General features: G+C 51.7%; 1 protein-coding gene across 1 annotated transcript; it reads right to left on the reverse strand.

Annotated features, from left to right (window-relative positions):
* Window positions 1–3618: 3618 nt before the first annotated feature.
* Tmem121b (transmembrane protein 121B) lies at window positions 3619–9287 on the reverse strand. Its single transcript, XM_041642459.1, has one exon. The coding sequence runs from the start codon at window positions 8697–8699 to the stop codon at window positions 6987–6989; it is 1713 nt and encodes a 570-aa protein (XP_041498393.1). The 5' UTR covers window positions 8700–9287; the 3' UTR covers window positions 3619–6986.
* Between the last annotated feature and the right edge of the window lie 10897 nt (window positions 9288–20184).

A 20184-nucleotide genomic window follows, 5' to 3' on the forward strand; every position in this document is an offset into this window, starting at 1 on the left:
CTCTGGCACTTCTTGAGAAAATGGCTCACCAAGGGCTGCCGACACCATGGGCTCTAGCCAATGCAAGGGAGCAACAGCTCCAGCGCTCCCTGGTGCAGTCAATGCAGGACCCGCACTGTAGGTCAGGGCTTGAGTCTCACGTCTCACAGGGAGTGTCCCGGCCCCACTGCTCACCAGCTGAACAGCTTTGGCTATGACATCTCTCCAAGGCTTCAGGTTACCATCTCTGAAATGGGCACAGCAGTAGCTCCTTCCTCAGAATGGTCTGTAAGGGGCGGGTGAAGTTCACACAAGCAACACTGAGGTCTCCCCACCCAGGAAGTGCTGAAAACACATTAACCACCCTGGGCCCCTCGGCAGCGCCCCACCACACTGCCGCCTCTCCCAGCCAGTCCAGCTCTCAGCCTGTGCCTCTGACCTGATTCTAGGGCGGAGCAGCTTGTGAATCCTGAGGCCTTGTTCAGCCTCCTTTCCTGCCGTTTACTGCGCTCTCCCTCTAGTGTTTGCCTTCTGAAATTATCAAAGCCACCTCTGTCCACCAGCAGCTCACACTGACAGTGATATGTCATTGTGGGAAAGCAGCCATAGGACAGCACGCTAGTTACGGAAGATTGTTATGAAGACTGTAACACATCGGTGCTTCCTCAAGCCTGTGGGAGGAGCTGGCAGAGTAGTACACTCCGACTTGCTGCTTCACCTCATACCCCAGTTGCTCCCAGGGCCACCTCCTTGTTCCTGCTCTTGCCCTTGCTCTCCACATTGTGGTCTTTCCTGACTCCTGGTCTCCACTCCAGCCTGTCTATATTGGTCACCCTCTGGAGCCAGCCTTTGTCTGTTAGTGGAACTTGACATCTGTTTCGTTGTTTACAAATGAGTAGAGGTCTTGTCCCCCTGCCCTGTCCACTCCTCACCTGGATACATTTCCCAGAGAATCACACTTGGGTTATGGATACCTAAGTAGGAGCTGGCATCCAGATTCTTCATCTCAGACTGGAGAGGACGGTGGCATAACCTTGGCCTGAGGAGGGTGTGACCACACATAACTTGGCACAGTGCCCTGTTTGTTGGCCTTATTCTTGTCTTCCATGAGACCTGCTCAGAAAGCAAAAATCAGTTTTGTTTTCAGCTACAATTGATCTTTGCCACAGGGAAAGTTGACCCCACTGAGCAGCCGGCATCTGAAGGCTTCTGTGGAGTGAAGGTCTGAGAGGTGATAGACCCAGGTTTAAAGTGGCTTCCTCCTGCCTGCAGGTAGCCTTCACAACTACTTATCTTCCAGTGCTTCAGGAAAAGGAGCTGACGCCACCTTATAGGTGACCACACCGGGGTAAGGAGCTGGTGTGCGCCAAGCCTGGCACTCCAGAGTGTGATGTTGTCGCCTTTGTTGGCACCAGCTCTGCAGCATGGTTTAACTTGTGGTTGCCTCCCTATCCCCACACTGAACCTGTCTTCCGGAGCCCTCCTCCGGCTTCCCCAAGTGTCTCTGAGGAGCTCCAGCTGGCCAAACCCAACGGGCACCGCTGGCTCGCCTGGAAGATATGTCTAAAAATGTGTAACAGGCCTGGCCAGACTTAGGAAGCCATGACACTGGGCCTCAAGGCCTGTAAATATCTTCTGCATACATCTTGGCCTGTGACATTTAGCACAGGCTCAAGAAAAGGATCATTTTGGTATAGGTCAGCTCGTTTAATTCTTTTTAAAATGTTATTAGTTTTATTTACTTGTGTATTTATTTTGTGGGGAGGGAGCTTGTGCAAGTGCCATGTATACCTGCGGGGGTCAGAGGACACCTGTGGGACAGCTGTCTTTCCATCACGAGTCCAGGGACGTGAGCTCAGGTTGCCTGGATTAGTGACGAATGCCTTTGCCCTCAAAACTACCTTGCTAGTCTGCCTCATTCCATTCTTTGGGTGTTGCTTTGTGTATGTGACTTTTTTTTTGAACAGGGTTTCCTTTGTGTAGCCCCAGCTGTCTTGGTATTTACTCTCTAGACCAGGCTGGCCTTGAACTCACAGAGATCCTCTTGCCTCTGCCTCCTGAATGCTGGGATCAAAGGTGTGTGCCACCACAGTGCTGTTCTCATTTCAATCTTAACATGTTCCTTCAAGGTGGCTGCCATGGCCCCTGTTTTTTTTTTTTTTTGTTTGGTGTGTGTGTGTGTGTGTGTGTGTGTGTGTAAACTTATTTATTTGATGTCTGTATACCACATGTGTGCCTAGTGCTCAAGGAGGCCAGAAGAGGGCATCAGATCCCCTGGGACTAGAGCTGTCTCTTGATAGTTGGTTAGGAGCCCTGTAGTGCTGGGAATCAAACATGGATCTTCTGGAAGAGCAGCCAGTGCTGCTAACTTTGAATCTCCTCTCCAGCCTGTTTTGATACAGCATCTTGCTCCGGACTGGTCTTGAATACTTGCCCTTTTGCCTTACCTCAGTGCTAGGAATGCAGGCCTGTACCGCCATCTCCCTCTTCTAACTGCTGCTTTAGAAAAGATGAAATACAGCCGGGTGGTGGTGGCGCATGCCTTTAATCCCAGCACTCAGCGGGCAGAGGCAGGGGATGGGATCTCTGTGAGTTCGAGGCCAGCCTGGTCTATAAGAGCTAGTTCCAGGACAGGTTCCAAAGCTACAGAGAAATCCTGTCTCAAAAAAAACCGAAAAAAGGAAAGAAGGAAGGAAGGAAAGAAAGAAAAGAAAAAAGAGACGGGAGCTAGCTCCAGGAAGGAATGGGATGGCTCACGGCCACAGCTAAGAAGAGGGAAGGGGTCAAGCATGGGCTCCTTGCTGATCCGTGCTCTCATTTGCCTCCAGAGTCCTGCTGGTGACAACATGGTGTGATCTCTAATACTGGCTGCCTCAACACTAAGAAAAATTATTAGGACTTAATTTTTCTGAGCTTCTATTTTTACTTTTAATTATGGGTTTGTGTATCAGCATATGCTTGTGCACTTGAGCGCAATGCCGAAGGAGGGCAGAAAGAGTACGCGATCACCTCGGGCTGGAGCTATAAAGAGCTGCCAGTGGCCCATGTGAGACTCTTGACCACGGAGCCACCTCTCCAGCCCAACAAGTTTCTTTGGCTGAAAACCCAATGGTCTGCCTGAAACTTAGTAGTCTCCTTCCTGTCTGTTTGTTATTTAAACAATGACTTTACTTACACCAAAATTGTGCGTCTAGTTGACGAAAGCACCACATAATAGGAGAGAGTGGTTAAAGCTGGTTTCTCTCTGGGCACATCCCTGTAGTCCCAGTCACTTTGAGGACTGAGGCAGGAGGATCCCTCGAACTTAGGTGTTTGAAACCATCCTGAGTAGTAGAGTAAGAACCTGTCTCGAACAAGGAGGTTCACCTCTCCTGCCTTCCACCCTGGTAAGCTACTCCCAGTGTGAAAGCAAGCCAGCACAACTGGGAAATTCCTCTGTGAACAGAAAGCCCAGTCAGACATTCCCAGGCCCAGGCCTCAGTGCACCGCCTCCCCACATCACACCAAATACTTGTGAAGGTGTGCCTGTCACAGCGACACCAACCTACAAAACGATGACAAGTCTCAGAGTGACATTTAAGAGTTCAGGGAGGAAACCAGGACAGGAATGGTCTTACACCACACAGGAAACGTGTCACAAGTCTCCAGTTTTTTATTTTCAGAACAGAGTCTGGTTTTATTTTTAAAAAGAGGGGGGAAAATGTGATAAATGCTAGAGAGGTGCCGCTTCTCTGTTTCTTCTGGGCTCGAGTTCCCAGCTCTGCTCCCCACACACCCGGGCCTGGTTCCCAGCATGTTGGACAGGAAAAGCCTTGATTGGACAAAGCAGTGCACACCTGTTTCCTAGGGAGGCTGAAGTAAGAGGGCCACCTGAGCCCCAAGATTCTAGGACAGCCTTGGGAACATAGGGAGACACCACTCAAAGACATTTTTAAAGGGTGGGTGCAAGTCTCTAGAGAGAGCGCAGTCTTTAGATTAAGACTCTGCGATGTAGATGCAGCCCAGGACGCTTCGCTAGCATCGCCAAGCGTGCTTGAGGCCCTGGGCTTCCTTACTCCTCAGCATCACAAAGAAATTAACTCCTTTTTAGAAACAGGTACCATTCGGAACACAGGTAATAAGCCCTCCCCTTCCAGGCTCAACTGCTAGGGGCAGGCAGAGCTAAATTCTGAGCCCAGGCTTCTTTTCCATGCTCCGTTCTTCTGGTCCAAGCCTCAGGACAGTGTACTGTCCTGGTCATGACACCTTGGGGACATCTCAAGTCTGATCCCTATCTACAGATACCCTAGAAAGCAAGAGAGCGGAAAAGGGCCTTAAGGGTCATGTGTGAATGGGACAGGGAAATGAGTAAAAAGACCCAAAATAAATACATCAGAAGGAAGGAGCCTGCCCCCTGAGCACAAAGGACTCAGAGAAGACATGTGGAAGAGGAGGCTGGAGAGGCGCTGGGCCCTCACTAGGCCCTCACAGTCCTGGCCTCTGTCACAGTGGCCATGTGCTCATGTCTCTTGATGTGCTAGGGAGATGGCAGCCTTCCATCCTAAATCCAGTGGCAGTCTCTCAGCAGCAGACAGCAGTCACACAGGAGAGGGATGGCTATCCAAACAGTAGAGGGAGGGTGGGTTGGGGGCCAGCCAGAGCCGGCCATGGCTCAGACATAATTTCTTTTCACAGTCATTGAAATTAGGTAGTGAGAAACACAGCGAAGCTGGAGAACAAATACAGAGGAGTGAGTGGGAGGAGCTGCAGCCCCAGCCAGGGCTCAGGCTCAGGACTGCGAGTCCAATCAGAAGAGGAGTCATCCGGGGTGAGGAGGAAAGGCAGGTGTGTTGTGCAAAGCAGCCGGTCAGCCAGCACCGGCTGAGGGCAAGAGACCAGAGACGAAGAACTCACGGACTGGACTGTAAACATCCTTCACATGGCCCCTCTGAGAGCCGGGCAGGCCCCTGAGAGCAGGGCAGGCCCCCGAGAGCTGGGGCTCCAGCCAAGTTCAGCCGCTCCTGTTTCCATCCACATAGATATCCTCAGCCCACAGCCCCAGGCAGTTGAGGAAGAGAAGCTCTTGATTCTCAGAAGGTCTAGAGCCAAAGGGAATGAGGGACTTGGGCCAGATTGCTGAGTTAGTAGTCAGTGACTTGGCACTTTGGGCCTACCCCTGTGCTGTGGGCTTCAGAGGTCAGCAATGCCTGTCCCCCAACCTAGTCTGCCAACTTCCCTTCAGCTCCCCCAAGACCAGATGCAAGGCAGGAGGAGGACTGTCCTCAAGTCCACCCTGGATAGCTCATCTCAAGTCTGCCTCTAATGGCAGAACTATGTCCAGAGCTTTCAAGTTCCAAACTCAAAGAATATCATCATCCTAGAAAGGTAGCTGAAGCTGGGCGTGGTGGCGCATGCCTTTAATCCCAGCACTTGGGAGGCAGAGGCAGGTGGATCTCTGTGAATTAGATTGAGGCCAGCCTGGTCTACAAAGTGAGTTCCAGGACATCCAGGACCGTTGCACAGAGAAACCCTGTCTCGAAAGACAAAAAAAAGAAAGAAAGGAAGAGGAAGAGAAAGAGAGAAAGGAAGGAAGAAGGAAAGGTAACTGGGGCCTAGAAAGTGAAAAGAACGTAGCATTCAAATCTAGCAAATAACAGGCAGAACAGATCACAGCCCCTTGTCTAGGTTCATTACACCACACAAACTCCCAAAACGAGGGGGGGAACCAAAATTCTTCAGGTTTCCACACACACCCAATCCCGCTGTGGGGGTGATTATATCCTGACCTTGCTCCCTAGGCTTCTGACCCTTGACTCCCCTCAGAATACTTATCCTGCATTAGAGATTCCAAGGGTAACATCCCCTGTCAAGACTAGAGTAACCAACCCTGACTTTCCTTGAAGGACAGCCCTAAGGAGAGCTTCACCATGAGGGCCCCATGGGAGAAGGCTGGGCCAGGAGGGTCCCGCAGCAAGCCTTCTCCCTGAGGAGACCTGAGCAGAGGAGAGAAGAAAGGTCACCGCCCTTTCTGCTCTATGCCGAGCTCTCCAAAAGAGCAGGTGGCGTCCCGGAGGGTCCCTAAGAGGCCAGACCTCACACACCTTTGCAGGCGCTTTGAACCCAGTTCCAACCCAGCCAGTACCAACAGAGGCAGGATAAGAATTCTGGTGCTGAAGGAGGAATCGAAAGAGAGCGAGCCAATGGCTGATACTCCACAGACCCTGTAATATCTGGTACCAAACCCCAAAGGGATCCAGTGTCCATGTTGAATGCAACTTCTGAGTGGGTTTTGTTTTGTTTTCGTGAGCAGCATCAATGTGTGATGGGATGAAAGTCGAAAGCACAGAGGTAGAAATACACACTCATCCAAGAAAGGGTGTCGCTGGGTCCTCACAGCAGAGACCCTCTCCTCCCCAAGCTGAGAACAGGGGAGCAGGAGTGAGGACGACCATGGGTGAGCTTCTCCCTTGGAGTGTGGCAACCGAACAACTCCTGGGCATCCTGGTCATAAATTCAGGCAGGAAAGGATGGGGGTGGCATGTGGGGGGGCAGCAAGGCCTCCCTAGATCGCCTTCCCACTGCAAGGGGCAGGGGACAGACACCCAGAAAAACACCACACACACATGCACACGCACACACACATGCACACACACGCACGGATGCACACACACAGACACACACACGCACACACATGCATGCACGCACACGCACACTTCATCTACCGAAGCCTACCATCCCTGCCTGAACACCCCCTTCCTCCTCTCTCCCCCACAGAACGAAGGCAAGAAGAGCAGGTGGCACATTCATCCAGTCCCTTGTATGTCAGAACACGCAAGACTTTGGAGAAGAACCATGGTGAACATGGACCCTCCTCCCTCACAATATATTGCTGGTCTCCCTCCAAGTAGTCTCCACCCATAGGGTGCAGAAGAATTCGCTGGCCATCAGCCTTATCAACCTTTTCTAAACACAGCCAAGGAGGCCGGAAACTCTCAAGCCAAGAACAGAGGCTCTGCCCTTCACCTTTTTCAGTTCTGAGAGGCCACAGCTAGAGTGTTGACATAGCCATGAGGACCCCCTTCATTTTCCAAGTGGCCCCGCTGGGACCCTCCCTGAGGTGGCGGTGGTGGAGGTGGTGGGGGGGCAGAGGGAGGAGCACCATAGCTGCTTCTGGCCCGACTTGGGGAAACCCAACTCCCTCGGTCCCAGCAGCCCTCCAAGGCCTCCAGGCCACGGCAGCCAAGGAAAAAGAGGTTTTTGAGCATGAAGATGGACAGCGGCTGTTGGTAGCTCACGACCAAGAGGCTGCGCAGCGCCAGCAAGGGCACGTCCACCAGGCAGCCGCCCAGCAAGCGCAAAAGGCGGCTGCAGCTTCCAGGCCCGGAAGCCTGGCCCCAGGACGGAGCTGCTGCGGTGGTGTTCAGCTCGTACAGCCAGAGCACTGGGGAGGCAAGCGTGAGGAAGTAGACGGCGATGAGCAGGTAGCGCAGGTGCGCGGGAAGCGGCACACGGCCGTCCAGCATCAGCTCCACCAGCGTGAAGCTGTCCAGCAGGTCCAGACACGTGCCCAGGAAGCAGCCCGCAGCGCGATGCTGCTGTGGCTGCAGGAGCAAGGGACCCGCCGAGCCCGGGGGCGCGCCCGCCTCGCTGATGGCACGCACCAGGCTGTAGAGCAGCGGCACGGACAGAGCCATGGTGAGGCGGAAGCCCGTGGTGCCAAAGGGCGCTCGCAGCTCAATGAGGTCCAGGATAGACGTTCCCAGGATGAGCACAACCTTGGGAGTGAAGGCGATGGAGTAGATGAGCCAGGCCAGGTAAGCAAAGGCGAACTCGCCCACCGCCCCGGCCGGCCCTGGCCCGGCCCCCGAGCCTCCTCGGCCCCCGCGAGCCTTAGCCCCGGCCCCCGCGGACGCCGCAGTCGGTAGGTGCAGAGGCGGCGCCGAGTGGTGGTGGAGCTGATGGTGGTTGTGCGCGCTGCTTGCTGGACCGCCCCGACGGCCCCGACTGTTCTTGGCGAAGAAGATGGCCCAGCCCACCACCACCACCAGGTCAGTGGCGATCCAAGAGCACCAGTACAGGTCGGTGACGGCGATGAGGTACAGGTCCAGCAGACCACCCTGAGCCAGCAGCAGCACCACAGACAGCGCCTGGTAGCCCCAGCGGCATCCCGGGCTCGGCGAGCAACCGTGGCGCCGACCCCTGCGGCCGGGCCGGGAGGGGCGGCCGCAGCAGCAACAGCAGCAGGAGCAGCAGGAGGCGCCGCCGCCCGTCCCGGTGCCGCCTGCGCCCGCCGCCGAGCGGCTCCCGGGGCCCCCGACGGCCCCGGTTGCGGGGCCCGCGCCAAAGTCCACGGCGGTCATGCTGCAGGAAGAGGTGGGAGTGGAAGTGGAGGAGGCGGTGGCGGGCGCGGTGGCGGACACCGGGGCGCCCCCCTGAGCCGGGGGCCCCGGGAGCGCGGCGGCGGCGGCGGGCACCAGTGGCTTGCTGATGCTAATGCTCTCGTCGTCGTCCTCTCGCTCCGCGCCTGTGCTGCTGCTTGGGGAGCCGCCGCCCCCGCCGCGTCTGCCGCCGCCCCCACCGCGGCTGGTGCTGGTGCTGGTGCTGCTGTCTCCCGAGCCTCTCCGGCCGCGGGAGGAGCCCCCCCGGAGGAAGAGGGGCTGCAGCCGGGCGGCGGCGGGGGGCAGCGGGAAGGAGGCGGGCGCGGACGAGAGCGCGCGAGGGTGGCCCAGCGCCGGGTGCATTGTCCTCGGAGGGGCTCCCGGGGCTGCTGGGCCGCTCTCTCCCCCGCCAACCTCGGGCTGACGAGGCGGCCGAGGGGAGCCGGGGCCAGCCGTTGCCGCCTCCTTCCCAGCTGCTGAAACTCGCACCCGGGTCGGGTGGCAGCGAGATCCGGACTGGAGCGGCCGGACTGGGCGAATGGAGCCGCGGGTGGCTTGCGAGGCGGGGGTGCGAGAGAGGAGCCGGGGAGCCGAGCGGACCGCCGGGACTCTCGGAGAGGCGGGGGCGGAGGCGGGGAGCGAGCCCAGCAGGCAGAAGAAGGAGCTGGCAGCGGGGAAACCAGGACTGGATTCAAGGGGGAGAGGAGGCTAGAATAGAGGAGAAAGCCTGGCTGGCTGGATCAGCAGGACGGAAAGGAGGGGGAACTAAGAGCTCAGTGGGGCGGGCAGGGTGTAGGTAACCTGGAGGGCTAGGTGGCCTTGGTCTCAGTGTAGACCACACCTTCCTGCCTCCGAGCACCTTGCTCATTTCTGCCCCAAGTCTGCACAGTGCCTAAAGGAGGAAGCGGCATGCCAATTTTCCCCTCTCTACGCGCCACCGGTCACTTTGTATCTCCTCCCTTTAACGCCCTGAGAACTCAAAAGGAATGATTTAAAAGTAAGAATAAAAGAGAACCAGAAGGTGATCGGGATGATGTGTCTCCATTGGTAGTGATCTTGCCTTGCATGCATTAAGTCCTGGGCTCCATCCCCAGCACCAAAATAAATAAATGAATAAATAGATAAATACCCGAAGTTCAGAAAGAGCAATCCCGAACAAATATTGCCTATTTACACATCCAACACTGTGTCTTCTCTCCCCGGTGGGATCTCAGTTTCCAGTAGCTGGGAAGGCTCCCTGAATACAATTGCTGAGAAGAGCGCCTAGGAAAGGGGGCTGCACTGACGAGCTCTGGAGTTAGGGGAGGCCAGGGCTAAGGCATGAAGTAGATCTGGAGACTGCCAGGGGTGGGGGTGGTTCAGAGAGTAGCCTTTACTTACTTAGCCAGGATCATCTTCGGTACTCTCGAAGATTTTTACCTAGCATAGGATGAAATGCTGGGTTCCTCTCCAACACCCCATAAAACTAGACATGGTGGCCCACGTGTGTGTTTCCAGATCTGAGGAGATAGAGCAGAAGAATCAGGAGTTCAAGGTCATCCTCAACTACGTAGCAAGTTTGAGGCCATCTTGGGTTACACCAGACCCTGCCACAAAAACAAACAAGTTAAGGCAGGAGTTGAAATAACAGGGAACTATGTTTAGCAAAGAAGGGAAAAGGGTCTTTAGAGGTGTGGAGTGCATACAAAACAGTCTCCAGCAAGGCCTGGCCTCACAGGCCAGCTCCTCCATAAGCCACTCAGGAAGCTGAACCAGGAGCATTCTAAGTACAAGACCAGCCTGGACAGTTCCATGGGCTGAGTCTGCCCAGAGGCTGGACCTCCAGGTAGGACCTCTGTTTTTAGGGGTATGGGAGGAAAAAAAACTACTATATAATTTGAGACTCAAGAAGGTTCCACTCCCAGCCCAAAGGCTTGCTGGTGCCTTACTCCCTATCTTATAGATTGTACGTCTCTGGCCCTGATGCCACCTCCTCAAAGTTACTGCCACAATTGTCTGCCTGGGGGGCGGGGAGACACCATCATGTTGGTGGCCACAGCCTTGCCCTTAAATCTGCCTCTTAGGAGAAAAATCTGGAGCTATAGAGATGGCTTAGTGGTTCACCCGCTGATTTTGTAAAGGACCCAGATTCAGTTCCCAGCACAAGCCTGGTGGCTCACAACCATCTGTCACTCCAGTTCTAGGGAATCTGGCGCCGTCTTCTGACTTCCGCTGGGACCAGGCATGCAAGTGCTATACAGATGTACATGTAAACAAAACACTCATAAAGTAAAATAAATTCTACTCAGAAAGTAAATAAAAAACCAAAAAACAAAATTCTACTTTTTTTTTTCAAGACAGTGTTTCTCTGTGTAGCCTTGGCTGTTCTGGAACTCTCTCTGTAGATCAAACTGGCCTTGAACTCACAGAGATCCTCCTGCCTCTTCCTCCCAAGTGCTGGGATTAACAGAATGCACCACAACCTGTGAAAAATGAAATTTCAAAGAAGAACCTGCCTCAGCTATGCCTACTTTGTCTGGTTTCTTAGAGAATGATCTAGACAAATCCAAGACACACATATAATTTGGAAGTTATGACTTGTGCAATCTTACTACCCCTTACCCTGGCTCAGACAACCTTTGCCCAAATGTCCAGAAGGCAGAGCAGGTGGAAGTGTGGGACCCCACAGCCCCAGCTTCATCACACAGCCTGTGGCAGCTAAGGCCAGTCAGCTCACCTCTCTGTGCTGTGGGATAATGCTCTTGTACACTGTAAAGACTTGTCGTTCGTGTTGGTTTAATAAAACGCTGATTGGCCAGTAGCCAGGCAGGACAGATAGGCGGTGCAACTGGACTTGGAGAATTCTGGGAAGAGGAAAGGCAGAGACGCAGTCACAAGCCAGATGCAGAGGACGCAAGACGAGAAAAGGTACCAAGCCACGTGGCTAATCATAGATAAGAATTATGGGTTAATTTAAGTTGCAAGAGCAAATTATCAATAAGCCTGAGCAATAGGCTGAACAGTTTGTAGTTAATATGAGCCTCTGTGTGTTTCTTTGAGACTGAAGGGCTGCAGGACTGGGTGGGATAGAAACTTCCATCTACAGCTCTGAGCTTCACACTGATCTGGACAAAGTGACCAGCGCTTACTTTAAGGAAATTTTGTGTTGAGAGATTGTGTGTGCAGCTTAGCCTAGTGCTGGCTCGGAAGTGCAGATTCTGTTAAAGAGGCAGGTGTTTGTCTACTCAGTCGACACCTCAGTCTCCCAGGGGGCTCCTGCTCATGGCATGGTGGCTGTCATCTGAGCCAGGCTCCTTCTCAGGCCTGCAGTCAGGGGTCAGCTCCTCTAAATCTTTACCCTTTAGCAAGCACTAGGGAGTATATCCCTAGTCTTGAAAAACAAAACAAAACGACAACAACAAAAAAGCACTGGTTCTTTTCTTTTTATTTTTTTTTTTTGAGACAGGGTTTCTCTGTGCAACAGTCCTAGCTGTCCTGGAATTTGCTTTGTAGACCAGGCTGGCCTCAAACTTACAGAGATTCGCCTGTCTCTACCTTCCATGTGCCAGGATTAAAGGCCTGTGCCACCACTGCCCAGCAAAGCACTGGTTCTAAATCGGCCTTCATAAGCCTCATGGTATGGGGGTGCCCACTGTGCCCCCTGGTGCCAAGGTCACTCACTTGGGGCAGAGGGGAACTGACAGCTTCAAAGATGCAGTCTCCGCTTGCTCACATCCAGGGTAAAAAGGGGAGTTGGGGAACTGCCAGGTTCTGATGGGAGCGATTATAGCCGGTTTCCTAGTCTTCCCCAGGGAAAGCGAATGTGGAAGTTGGCCTGAGATTCCTTCTTAAGCCAGTGAAGTGGATGAAGAGATAAAGGCAGCTGAAAACAGCAAAAGCACTGGGACTCCTGAGAACACTGGAGAACCCAGTCCCCTGTCACCGGTCCCCTGGCTGCAGAGCCAACAGTCAGGATGACCTTTCATTCACCAGGGCCAGATCATTTTATTTAACTATCTTTTGAAGTGTACTATCATCCAATGGGATGAACTTTCCTTTTATTTCATCATTATTGACTTATTTTATGTACACGGGTGTCTTGTCTGTGTGTATCTCTCAGTACCACCTGTGTGCCTGGTGCTCGCAGAGGCCAGAAGAGTTGGATCCCATGGGACGGGAGTTAGAGCTGGTTGTGAGCCATCGCTTGGATGATGGGAATCGAGTATGGAAACAGCCGCCAGCATTCTTAACTAATGAACCGTCTCTCCAGCTGCTACACAGAGTTAATTTTTTGTAAGAGGTTCTTTATCTGAATTTCCTGTAGATCCCAAACCCCGAGTAACAAGAACACCAGTAATCAGGCTAAGTCAGCATGACTATGGAATAAGTTAGTGGCCAGAGGACTGGGGGCCTCTCCCCTCTCTTTGGATTGAGTAATGTCCAGCGTTCTCTACCCCCCCCCCATAGGGTTGGGGATGGGGATGGGGGTGAGTTAACTACAAACATCTCAGAAGGATCTAGAAAAGGAATGAAACAGTCACAGAGCCCCTTACAGGCCCCTGGGGTGAGGGTAGGGGTCTGTTCTGGGTGCCTTCCACATTGCACCTGGAAACGGAGCACACAAACTCAACTTACCCAAGTCATATTACTATTGAAGAGGTGCAGACTAACTAGGGTTCTGCCTGTCAGCCTGGCTGCCATTCTCTTCATAAACTCGGATGTCAGCAGCTCACAGACATTGGAGGAAGGGTCAGTTAAAGCGTTTGCCTAAGCGCACCTCATTGGGATAGCAGACACTAGATAAAGTTCCTCTGGCAACCTAACGCCTGAACTACAAAGCTCATGGCCTTCCTGAGAAACAAGAGGCAAACCAGCAGTCAGAAGTGGCCTTGTCCAGCTCAGCACTGGAGGAAAAGGGGGGGTGGTGGTGAGGATGCCTTTGCTTGCATTGACCATGGGCCCTGTTCCCATCTGATCCAGTCTCTGCTTGGAGTAACTGCCTCTCACCTTTAGGGCAACAATAGAAGCCAGGTTCAAAGGGCCAGAGCATGTGAGGAGCCCACAGAGGTCCCCAGTGTGAGAATGAGATAAGACAGTGGAGTTCACTGGCTCTCAGTCGCCATGAGCAAACACTGCGCTCAAAAGAGCAAGCCTAGCGGGAGAGAGAGACCAAAGCGGGAGCCAGCTCGTGAAGACTCCGCTCTTGAGGACTAAAGCCTCAGAGCTACTCCGCCCTCTCAGAGAACAGACGCTGCACCTCCCCAGAAGGCAGAGCTCTTCTAGAGCTCGGGGTGTACCCTGAGCTGCCCAGAGATACCGTCACCCACAGATGCACCCGTGCATCGGCCCCCCGAGCCAGACGCGGAGGTTTCAACGGGTTTTCTCTGAAAAGTGGAAGTTCCTCATAGGAGGCAGGCAAGCTCCCATGCACCGCCTCTTCAGTGCTGGGATTAAAGGTTTGTGCCACCACTACCCAGCATAGTACAGCAACACTTTAATGTATAATTAATCTAATGAGAAGGAGAGGCATATTTTTGTTTGTTTTGAGACAGGACCTCATTTTGTACCCCTGGCTATCCTGGTTATGTAGAGCAGGTTAGCCTTTAACTCACAGAGATCCGCCTGCTTCTGTGTCCCGAGTGCTAGAATTAAAGGCGTGCGCCACCACAGCCCAGTGACAGATTCAATTTTTGTGTAGCCCAGGGTGGCATTGAACTAACAGTGCCTCTGTCTCCCGAGTACTGGAATTAAAACTGTGTGCCACTACTCCCTGGCCTCTAGTGGCTTAGCTCTGTACTCTGATCTTCAGGCAAGCTTTATTTGTTACAGAACAAACAAAACATCCCCACAGCATATAAAAACAAAATCACCAGGGAAACATGTTCTGTACGCTGGAAGAAAGCAGTCAATAGAAACTGGTTATGAGGAAGCCCAAGTACTAATTAAAAGAATAAAACCGCTACTTTAAATGTTTTAAGAATTGTGCCAGGCATGGTGGCACATGTATTTAATCCCAGCACTCGGGAGGCAGAGGCAGGCGGATCTCTTTGAGTTCAAGGATAGCCTGGTCTACAAAGCGAGTTTCAGGATGGCCAGAGCTACATAGAGAAACCCTTTCTCAAACAACAACAACAAAAGGTATTTAATTGGGTTTATGGTTTCAGAGGGTTAGAGTCCATGATGGCATAGCAAAGACATAGCAGCAGGGACATTAGAGAACTCACATCTTGTACCACAAGCAGGGAACAGAGAGGGAGGGCACACTGGGAATGACTCAAGTCTTTTTTTTTTTAAGATTTATTTATGTATTATGAATACAGTGTCTGCCTGCATGTATGCCTGCGTGCCAGAAGAGGGCACCAGGTCTCATTATAGATGGTTGTGAGTCACTGTGTGGTTGCTGGGAACTGAACTCAGTTTCTCTGGAAGAATACCCAGTGCTCATAACTGCTGAGCCATCTCTCCAGCCCCTGCTCAAGTCTTTTGAAACCTCAAAAACACACATCCTCCAACAAAGCCATACCTCCCAATTCTTGAGGGCTGGGATTAAAGGTGTGAGTCACACCACTCTGTTAAACACTTTCTTTTATGAAAGTCATGGTGTTTCGTCAGAGCAAGAGAAAAGTAACTAAGACACCCACCCACTTTGGGCAGCCTTATTCCCTGGGCTGGTATCCTGGGCTGCACAAAGCAGAGAATGTAGGCTGAGCACAAGCATTGATTATTCTCTTTCCTGACCGCAGATGCAGTGTGGCCTGAATCCTCAAGCTCCTGACCCTGCGACTTCTCTACCATGGTGGACTGTAGCTTCAAATTGTGGGGCAAAATAAAACCTTTTCCTGTAAGCCGCTTTTGCTGGGGTATTCTGCCACAGTGAGCATATACTAAAGGCAGATCATCTAGGTTCAAATCCTGCCTCTACCACATAGAAGCTGATTAGCTATAGTCCCCTGGAGGACCAGAGTCAATAGAATGAATCCATAGTAAAAGGGGATTAGTTAAACTGGCTTCCATGGTACAGTCTGGGTAGTCCAACAACGCATGTATTCAAACTGGAGAGGATGAGAACCTCTCTCTGCTCAGTCCATGAAGCTGGATATCTCAGCATTCAGTCTGGAACTGAAGACTGAGGATTCCCAGAGAGCCACGTGGTCTTCAGTTAACACTGAATGGAAGAGGGTTGGTTCTGTTCTCAGTGAAGAGCAGCAGCGGTGGTGGCAACAGCCTCAATCAAACTCACGGTGGGGACAGGCAGACAAGCAGTCAAAAAGCAAGGGTTCCTCTTGGATTTTCTTTTATTTGTGCTGCTACTGGCAGGTACCACCCACATTTAGTGCGCGTCTTCCAATTGTAAATAATCTAATCAAGAAAAGCCTTCTGGACAAGCCCAGAGTGGTTCTGCATCTCATCAAGTTGACACGAACCATCACAGACGCCAAGTGTGAGGTGACAGTTGGTCTTAGCTGTCGGCTTTCCTGGAGCTGTTTAGGATCTCTAGATGTGACTGTGGTGGCATCTCCAGAGAGGACTGACATGCTGGGCAGTGACTGAGAGTGGGAGAGCTTCCCTCCAATTCGGATGGCACCAGACAACGGGCTGGGGTCGTGAATGGAAAAGTAAGAGGAAGCGAGCAGACGCATGCAAGCTGCAATCTTCCTGAGCCCATATGTCTCTTGCTGCTGCCGTGGCCCACAAACATCAGATGCTAACTTCTGGGCCTTATGATGTGACCTCAAAACCAGTGACTCTTCAGGAGCTCTCAGGCCCTGCTCTTCCTTTCTTCTCTTAAAGAAAATGAAGCCATTTTTATTTGTTCATTTCTTGCATCTGAATTATTCTTCAATGACATCGTTGGCCTGAGATTTTTCACCATCATCCTTAACCACTACACAACTGTAACCAACCATTTTACAGGGTTTCCTTCTCCACCAACTTTGCAGAGGCCTATTCATTGCCCTAGTTTCTTGTTGTCACACAGGACCTGTAGATGGAGTGGCGGGCCTGCTTTTCATCCTGCCCAGCTCCCGCACAGCTAGCTTAGCCCCAGAAATAACAACACACAAGTTGTATTCATTTAAACACTGCCTGGCCCATTATTTCTAGCCTCTTCTTGGCTAACTCTCACATCATGACTAACCCATATCTAATAATCTGTTTGCCACCATGCCTTACCAGCATGAGTCTAGCCAGCGTCCGTCTTGGGAAGGGGAATCATGGCGTCTGCCTGTCTCTGCTTTCTTCCTCCCACAATTCTGTTCTGTCTTCCCAGCCTACCTATGTTCTGACCTATCAGGCCAAGCAGTTTTCTTTATTAATTGACCAATGAAAGCAACAGATAGATAGAAGGCACTCCTACATCACAGGACCTTCACTAATTTGACATACATAGTGTACTAGTTCTAGAGGAACAGAACTGATAGAAAGAGCATGTGCGGGTTCGCGCGCGTGCGCGCACACACACACACACACACACACACACACACACACGGGATTCACTAGAGTGGCTTACAGGCTGTGGTCCAGGTAGTACAGCAATGGCTGTCTACCAAGAATCCCGTAGCTGTTTAGTCCACAAGGCTGGATGTCTCAGCTGGTCTTCAGTAGATGCCAGAATCCCGAAGAAACAGACTCTAATGCCAGTGAAGGAAGGATTTGCAAGCGAGAGCAAGGGCGAGCAGGCAAACAGCAAAATCTTCCTTCCCCCACGTCCTTTATAGGCTGCCACTATAAGAGGGGACCCAGATTAAAGGTGGATCTTCCCACTTCCAAAGATCGGGATTAAATGTGGGTCTTCCCACTTCAAAGACTTAAGAAAAACTCCTCACAGTTGTACTCAGCTGATTGGATTTTAGTTAATTCCAGATGTAGTCAAGTTGACAACCAAGAACAGCCACGTAGGCTTATCAATGCAAGCACACAAAGACGAGCTTGGCACAAAAATTCATCTAAAATCAGACACTTTGACGGCAAACATAGGCTTAATATTCGATTTAATATAGAGCCCGATTTGCTGGCTGGCTAATGAGCCTCCCGTCTATCTACTGACTAAGCTGTGCAACCTGCAGCGTTTGCTGGGGAGGAAACAAAGCAGGAGGAGCAAAGGAAGAAATAGACACTCGGGTAGAAGGAAGGTGCCCTGCCCTCCAAAGAGAACACTGTGGCTCTGCAGGAAGCGTTGGTAGTTAGGGTGGAGGGAGGTGGGAGAGCGTCAAGCTAGACGCCTATCCTCCAAGAGAAAAATGGCACAGCTTTGGAAGCGAGAGCTGAAGGAACCTGGAAGCAAATGCTGCCAAACCTCTGTCAACTTCCTAGCTGTTCACACTCTGTGCTGTCTTCCCACCTCTGGGCCCCAGGCAGAGAAACAGGCATCCTAACATGACAGCAGAGCAGGAAGCCCTGGGAAATGACAGAATCATGCTAAACACACACACACACACACACACACACACACACACACACACACACAATGATTTTAGCCCGTGTGTTTTAAAATTCCTCCCTGAAGGCAGCATTGGGTTGCTACAGCAACCTGGCTCTGTAGGGCGTCCGGGTTGCCACATGCCCCCTGCACCTGCAGTCCAGGGGTGTTCCTCAGCAGCTCTGGGGGGCTGCCAGAGTGGACCTCTCACACAGTGCTCCAGAGATTACATCTGTTCACTGCCAGTGCCTGACAGCAGCCTTGTCCCAGATTAATAATTTCATGGAAAATACCGGCTCATCAGGCAGGGTGGCACAAGCCTATAGGGAGCACTGGGGAGGTAGAGGCAGGGGATCACTTGACTCCAGGTGTTCAAGACCAGTCTAGACAGCATCCTGAAACCCATCCCCCAACATAAAATAAAAGTAAACTACAGGCTCATTGCCCACCATGTAGGATTTCTTGGGTTCGATCCCAACACTGATGTAGGGGGTGGGGTGAGGTGGGGTGGTGGTGGGAGCCAGGTGTGGTGGTATATACTTGCAATCCCTGCACTTGAGAGGTGAAGGCAGGCAGCTCAGGAATTCAAGCTCATCCTCCCTTAAAGCAAGCTTGAAGCTAGCCTGGGCTACAAGACCCTATCTCAACAAAAACAAAATGGAAGTGTTGAAAGCCTTGCCTCGCATGCACAAAAGCCCTGACTGAGTTCTACTTTCAGCAATGCAAGAATAGTTTCATTGTTTTAAATATTTTATTTTTATGCCTGAATATTTTGCCTGCATTTTTGTCTGTGCATGACGCGTGTACCTGGAGGTCTGAGCAAAAAATAGTAGTTTTCAAAAGGCTTACATCCTATTCAAATTGATATATGGCCTTTTTTGCTTGTTTTGTTGGTGTTTGTTTGTAACTACTTTTTTGAAACAGGGTCTAATCTAATAGACCCGGCTGTCCCAGAGGCCTTTTGTTTTATTGCCTCATCAAAACACATGCAGTCACATTCCCATCTCGTTTGATATTGAGCAAATGAAGGCAGTTGGTTTTGACTCTAGTCTCCACTTCGCATTTGGCAAAGCCCCTGGGGACAGGACCGGACCTGCTGCTGAGTGGCGGTGCCCTCCTCCCCAAAGATCCATATACTCAATGTCAGTACATATGCCGGGATTCTGTACCCAGTCAGGAGTCATATATCATGTCCTTACAAAACACAGGCAAGTGAGAGAGAAGAAAGGACCTCTCTTCACAGTCCCTGGGACGGTGCGGAAGGATCTGATCTAGAGTCCTGGCGCCCTCGCGTGGCCACTCTTGTTGTTGCCCTTCTGGTCTCTTGAAAACCTGCTGCCGGCCACACAAGGTCAACCTGCTGGGCCCAAGGAACAGCAAGCTCCTTGACTGTGGAGCGCTTGGAGGAAGACGATGATGCTGCCCGGCCAAGAGGCAGGAATGATGGTTCTGAAAGGAATAACTGAATGGCTTCTGCCTTTGTACCTTATTTGTAAGAAATGGGATAGGTAATAATTGCCTCTGTTGCCAGCAGTGGTGACACGTGCCTCTGATCCTAGTACTTGGGAGGCAGAGGCAGGCAGATCTTTGTGAGTTCAGGGCCACCCTGGTCTATAAAGTGAGTTCCAGGACAGCCAGGGCTACACAGAGAAACCCTGTCTCGACTCAGCAGGGACCCGTGTTTTCCATGCAAACCTGGCAACATGATTTCAATCCCCAGAACCCACATGTAGGTGAAAGAGAACCCAACTCCACAGAGCTGTCTTCTGACCTGCACACACACCTCCACACACACTACACACATAGTAAATACAATTTCACAAAATTTGGAGTCAGGTGTGGTGGCTTCTGCCTATCATACCAGCACTGGGAATGTGGGGACAGAAGGATTCTAGGGTTCACTGGCAGCCAGACTAGCCACGTCCGTGAGTTCCCAACTCAGTAAGAGACCCTGCAACACACAATAAGGTGGTGCGGAGGTTAAGAGCGCTGCTGCTCTTCCAGGCGACCCACAAGGAAATTAACATCTGCGATTCCAGTTCCAGGGGAATCTGCTGTCTTCTTCTGACCTCAGCAGGCACCAAACACAGATACAGTATGTGCTGCACAGATATGCTGCAAGCGAAACAACCATACATACAAATAAAATTTAAACATTAGATAAAATAAAATAAGGTGGAGAACGATTGAGGAAGACACCAGACACTGACTTTTGGCTCCAGGTGCCTGTGCACATAGGTGTGTATGCACACTCATATGCCTTCACACACACAAAGAGAGAGAGACAGAGAGACAGAGACAGAGATACACAGAGGAAAAAAACAAAAGAAATAATCACAGTCCAGATGTCAGAGCACATTCATCTAATCCTAGAATTTAGGATGCTGAGATTGAAGAATTGCTGAATTGACAGCCACACTAAGTCCCAAAGCAAGATTCTGGCTCAAAAAA

Source organism: Microtus oregoni, unplaced genomic scaffold (genome assembly GCF_018167655.1).
Source record: "Microtus oregoni isolate MIOR12 unplaced genomic scaffold, Mior012 000002F_ref0000024, whole genome shotgun sequence".
In the NCBI taxonomy this organism is placed as follows: Eukaryota; Metazoa; Chordata; class Mammalia; order Rodentia; family Cricetidae; genus Microtus; species Microtus oregoni.